Source organism: Physcomitrium patens, chromosome 11 (genome assembly GCF_059467195.1).
Source record: "Physcomitrium patens ecotype Gransden chromosome 11, ASM5946719v1, whole genome shotgun sequence".
Classification (NCBI taxonomy): Eukaryota; Viridiplantae; Streptophyta; class Bryopsida; order Funariales; family Funariaceae; genus Physcomitrium; species Physcomitrium patens.
In genome coordinates this window covers 16,238,336-16,244,424 of record NC_143420.1, presented here as the reverse complement: position 1 = coordinate 16,244,424, position 6,089 = coordinate 16,238,336, and the positions used below count along the sequence as shown (strand labels likewise).

The 6,089-nt window shown below is 36.9% G+C and overlaps 1 protein-coding gene across 1 annotated transcript; it reads left to right on the top strand.

Annotated features, from left to right (window-relative positions):
* Positions 1-2,961: 2,961 nt before the first annotated feature.
* Positions 2,962-5,279, top strand: LOC112288854 (phosphoglucan phosphatase DSP4, chloroplastic). Its single transcript, XM_024533521.3, has 2 exons — positions 2,962-3,646; positions 4,312-5,279. The coding sequence occupies exons 1-2, from the start codon at positions 3,020-3,022 to the stop codon at positions 4,858-4,860; spliced, it is 1,176 nt and encodes a 391-aa protein (XP_024389289.1). The 5' UTR covers positions 2,962-3,019; the 3' UTR covers positions 4,861-5,279.
* Positions 5,280-6,089: the final 810 nt, after the last annotated feature.

Sequence of the window (6,089 nt, the reverse complement as noted above, 5' to 3'; positions counted from 1 at the left end):
GACATTATGTGTAATTTTAAAGTTATTTGATCTACAATAGTATATACTTTTAGAGAATATATTTACAAACTACCATTTAAAATGACATATTCCAAAAATCCTACTTAACTTATAGAATACACATTTTTCTATCTTATCATATAATCTTTTATTCCTAAGTTTTATTAAAAAAAAACTTAATTATCTAAAAATTCATATATATATATATTTTTTTTCAAGTACTAAAAAATAACTAGACTACTTATAAGTTCAAAAGGTATGATATTACATTAAAAATAGCCATACTTAGATTAAAACATAATTTTTTATTCATTTTTTTTTTTGATATTTACAAAATTATAAGTTTTTTGTGGATCTATCTTAGTCTAGATCTTAGCTTAAGTCAATTGATCAAATAGCTCTAACATTATAGACAAACAATATTGATTCATAATAATTAATTTATTAAAATTTACAATAATTTATTTTCATTTACAAGGATCTATTTTTTTTCTTCATGAAGAGGATTGGCACATGTGCATGAGATTTTGAATGTCAAATTTAGTTCTTTGTAAGTATTTTAGCAATATATTTCTTCATAATGATTAATTGTATAATTATAAGGTTTATATTTTGGCAATAAACCACTAGTTTTCTTCTCAAATATATCTTAATATTCTTAGTAGTACTATGAAATTCTATTGTGACCTTCATTTTTATTTAAGGCACAAATAATGCAAAGATTAATAATTTTCATACTTAAATTGATAAAAAAAATTATGAATTAAAATATATTTCTAATAATTATTTTATATAATACATACAATGGCTACATGTCTTTAAATTTGCAAGTTTAGATAGTTAAAAATACTAAAAAAAATATATGCAATACGTATATTTTTTAAATCTATTAAATATATTTTAAAAAAATCTTATATAATTATTAATGTTAATGCAAAAGATGATAAATTATGTGTGTGTATGTTTGTATGTATGTATATATCTATATATATATATATATATATATATATACATTCATATCTAGTCCAAAGAAAAAATATTAAATAACTTTTAAAATATAAACTTAGTTTTTTTTGTAGATTGCGTAAATATATATTTATTAAACCATTGTATACTTGCAACATAAAAGTTGGTATCATTATCTTATTTTGTTTGAAATTTACATGCCTTATTCCCAGCCTCTTATCTCCATTCTCGATGTTCTCAGCCCCTTGCCTCTATTCCCAATGTTTCCAACCCCTTGCCCTTATTCTCGATGCTTCTAGCATCTTGCCTCCATATCTAGCAATGGTTGGGAACAAGGAATGGCTAAGAACAGGGATGGAGGCTCTAAGGGTGCAATGATGCCTAAGATAGACCTAGATTTTTACTAAGTAAATTTAGTAAAAGCCTTGGTCTATTTAACATTGTAAAAAAAAATTATTTTCTTAGTTAAATAAAATAAGATAGATTTTACTAAATTAAACTTTAAAATTTTATAATTTAAAATTCTTCAAATTAACAAGATTTTAAGCTTAATAGTTATTTTAAAAAATTAAAATTAAAAATAAGACATGTACAACTAAACTAAGCTCTTATCATATGTAGTAAAGATACCATATCTTAATATTTCCTGATTGATAATATGTTTTTCTTCTTCAAACACTACTTTAAAAATCAAATCATATATTAAATAGTATCCATCAAAATATTTAGAGTATATATAAATACATATATATATATATATATATATATATATATTAACCCAGGCTTTTACTAGATTTTTGGAATGCAACCACTTTTATACTCATTCTACCAAAGGAAACATACATATTTTATTTTCCAAAAAGGAATCCACCAAGCTAACTCCACTCGAACAAGATTCCACGCATTCCAATTTTCACACCCACCCCCCCCCCCCCCCCCCCCTCTCCATATTCCCTTCAACAATCATCTCCGGAAAACCGTTCAAAACACTCTTTGAAACTGCTGGTTTGAGAACCTTTTCGCACCATGACCATCATAGAAAGAGGCTTGCGGCACATTTTGTGTGAGGCTTGTCGAGGCATGGGCTTTGCTGCTGCAGTGGAGATTCCTGCTTTTTGCCATCAGAGAAACTGGGACACTTGGGCATTTCAGAGGATCGTCGGATTCCATGGCAACATTGTGCGCTTTTTAGATGATCACTATGACATCCCACGGCGCGTGGAAATTGCTCTCGGCGGGGTTGGGGAAATGCCTCGGAATATCCGCAGGAGGGTGGGATATTTTCGGGGTTGCATGTTATTTATTCCTGGCCATAGGAATTTTCTAGGGTTCTCGGCAGATTGAGTCATTAGAGGAGGAGGAGGGAGGGTAAAGTCAGTCTTAGATTGTACACATACGAGTAGTACATTATGGGTATGGGAATTAGGTTATGATTAAGCTGTCATGTTAGGTTGTGTAGAGCAAAAGAGGATATTGTCGAGGATTGGGTACCATGAACCTGCACACTACAGGATTGCTTGCGGTCGCAGAGATGCCCGGGTAGCACTTTTGAGAAAATATCTGAGGTGGGTCTCTTTTTCTTTTTGTTTTTTCTTTGACCCGGTCATCGAGTGTCGGACTCGGAAAGCTAAGAGCATGTTTCCAGTTGGCAGAGAGCAGGGCATGCGGTTTTTAAGGGTAGATTAATGTGTAGTTTAGGGCTTCCATCTTCTTTATTTCAGAAGGTTCCTTTAGGGTATTCATTTGGAGATGAAGCTTATTAGGCTTGTCTAGCGAAGTTTTGTTAGAGGGAAGAGTATTTGGTAGCTAGAGGTTGCTGCGTAGGTGGTTGACCTGGTTGTCGAGGAGAGATTGCACGTGGTGAGGTTTTACGGGGTTTTTAGTTCATGGGAATTGTGTCGACTGGACTTCGTCTCGCTTACTCCGTGAGAGAAAGCGTCGATCGAAATTATTTTTCGTGCGTGCCGATGTCATAAGCTCTTCTTCTCCGGTAATTCTGCGTTTGTCACGCTATCAGAGGCCAATGTAGTAACTGCTGCACAGACGGGCCGCAATGGCCTCCTCCGTCGTTTCGGTGTCACAGATGTCATCCTCCGCTGCTTTCAACTCTTCCACACGTAGCGTCTACCAGATTGTGAACGTTGGAGGTTCGTGTGGTAACTCAAGTTGGAGGACCTGTCCCGCTCCAGTAAATGTATCCTCGTCGATGTCCACTTCATCGTTCCAAGTTTTGAATGTGGAAAGCTCGGCGAAATCTTTCGGTCTGTTGGCTGTGGGCAATAGTGCAAGCGTACGGGCAAGTGGTGGTGCAAGTTCGAAGTCTATATGTCCTGGTGGAGGAATTGTCCCTGGTACTAGGAGAGAGATGATCTGCCATGCGAAAATCGAAGATGCGCAGTCCGAAGAAGTGCCTCCTATGACTGTTGAAGAGCAAGCAGGCTGGGAGCAGCGTCAGAAGGAGGCAGCTGAAATCAAGGACCCTGCAGACCCCTTTCAGTGGCGGTGGACCCTGAATTGGAATCAGATCACTCCCAACATAATTGTGGGTTCTTGTCCTCGAAGCCCTGGGGACATAGACCGCATGGTGAACGAAGCTGGAATTGATGCTATCCTCAATCTCCAATGCGATCTCTGCTTTGACGCCCTCAAAATTCCCTTCGACGCCATCCGGACAAGAGCGGTATTGCTCACATCTGCTCTTTACTTGCACTAAAGCGACTCTGTGTCTATTCCAGTCTATCTTCTTTATGTTTAGCGTTTTCATGTTTGAGAAACTTACATCGAAAAGGATTGACTTTTTCTTTTGTTTATTATTTCTTGAATATGCTGAAATACCGTAGAGTATCCCTACCTCAAAAGTCTCTCATGGCGCATTCAGATAGACCAGTGTACATCAAGGGAATACGAAGTGAAATTTGGTTGTAAGTTATGGAAATATTACAGTAGTGCCCAATTCGGTTGCAGAACCTGCAATAACTACCTATATCCTTTCGTTTCTCTACATGTTCTAGCCGTATATTGCATCTTTCTTTCATTCCGGTTGATATTCAGCTTTCGTGAGGATTGCAAGTGCTTCTGAGTTTTGAGTTTTCTCCATCCGAATTTGATGTGTGGGCGATGTGGTTGTCTCTTTGTCCACACAGTATTTTTTCTATCAGGTCAATTTAAGGCGTGTAGTTTTACAGAGTCAAAGAATAAACCCGCCTTTTTGAGAGCATGCGAGACATGGCACTGAGTGTTTATTGATCATTATATGAGCGGATGGACTGAATTGAGCAGCTTCTTAGGGTAAACCTAGGACATGCAATGACAGGAAACGTTCTGAAAATGTTCTGAAAATGGCAGGTGGAGCGAGGGGTTCGATTGGAACGAGTGGCCATACGAGATTTCGATCATGCAGATCAATCCTTGATGCTTCCAGTTGCTATTCGAGTTCTGAATTCGCTTGTTGGGAGAGGAATGAAGGTCTATGTGCATTGCACTGCTGGGATCAACCGTGCGACATTGACCACAGTTGGCCACTTAACATTTGTTCAACAAATGGACTTGGAGGATGCTGTTGCTTCAGTTAAATCTTCCCGGCCGGTGGCTCATCCGTACATAGACTGCTGGAGTGAAGCTCGAAGAAGACTTTTAGATGGAAGAAAAGATGAAGTCACTCGCGCTTCGGTAGAACTTTACGAGACCAGGCTCCAGAATGGAATTAAGGGAACCAAAGAAACTGATTGGTTCGATGCGGAGAAGCTTGTGATTTCACGTACGTTTCAGAGATACCTTGAAACTGATCTTGCTATGATTGACATGGAAACAGCTTGGTTGAAACGGAAATTTGAGCTCGATCACCAAGCCGCAACTGGTGGAAACGGGGTACCTACTAAGGACTCTATAATTTAATCCCCCGCTCTCGACTCAGGGTTGAGAAGGTGCTTCTCAAAGGTGGGTCGACTATTCAATGATATTTGTTGCAATTACTTTAACTAACTCGGGTATTTCCTAACGTAGCCTTTAGGATAAGGAATACTTTCTCGAAAGAGTTGTAAATTACCCTTCAATCGCTTAGAGCCGATTTCAAGTTCATACTTTCACCTAAGAGAATTGTAAAGTACCCTTCAACCGCTTAGAGTTCATCTTCATATGACACTTCTAGATGTGTTCAATAGCAAGCGAGGTGCACATGCAATCCAGTGGAATGTGCAGTGCTTCACCTATTCTGTGGCTAGGTGTAAGCGTGCACCCTTCGGAGAACTTCAATTCTACGGTTATAATTTTGACTTTTCATTTGCAAAATCAGATAAATTATTGTTTGTTGAGAAGCTGGTTTTCACACTTGCATCATTTTTGGAATCATGATACTACTATCTACGTTCTGTAAATCATCTCATACAGCTTATTTTTCAACAGACAATACAGACTCGGACATGTACTAGATTCCTCGTACCACCTCTTTTGGCTGCTTATTCTGTGATCTTAAAGCAATGGTGCCAAGTTGGAATGTAGTCTCGAAACTAGGGAAGTTAAAGATCAGTACTACAACATGAATCAAATTCATTTTCTGTATTTTAATCATAGGAATAGTTTTGGTTCCACGCATTGTTAATGTGCAGAATCATGCTTGGCCCCACCAGCCACCTGCAGTCGTATTGCCACCAAACCTAATGAAGAATGAAATATAAAAACAACTTAGAATGGAAACAAAAGTTGATTGTATGCATTTGTGAGGTATCTCGGTGCTTAAACTTGCAGTTAGACATTCAAGTTGTTTCCAAAAACAAACATAAATTCTAATTAATCAGTAAAAGGTTCAGTAGAAGACATTCAAGAACTTGGAATCTAAACAAATTGGAGGGGGAGAGTGTCTGTTAAATAAAGCACTACATCAAGTGATTGTCTATAAGTGATTAAGTTCTACCATGTACTATCATAATATGAGAATTTTTGAATTTTAAACAATTGATTTCATTTGTTTGTGCTAGTCATTTTCTTCACCATCCCAATTCTATTCCAACTGCAAAGCATGGCTTCACAATTGTTTGGTTACTTTCCTAATATATCTTCTGTAAGTTTTTATTTCATTCTACTATAATCTAGTAGGTTTGATCAAATTTTCAAAAACACTCTTTAAT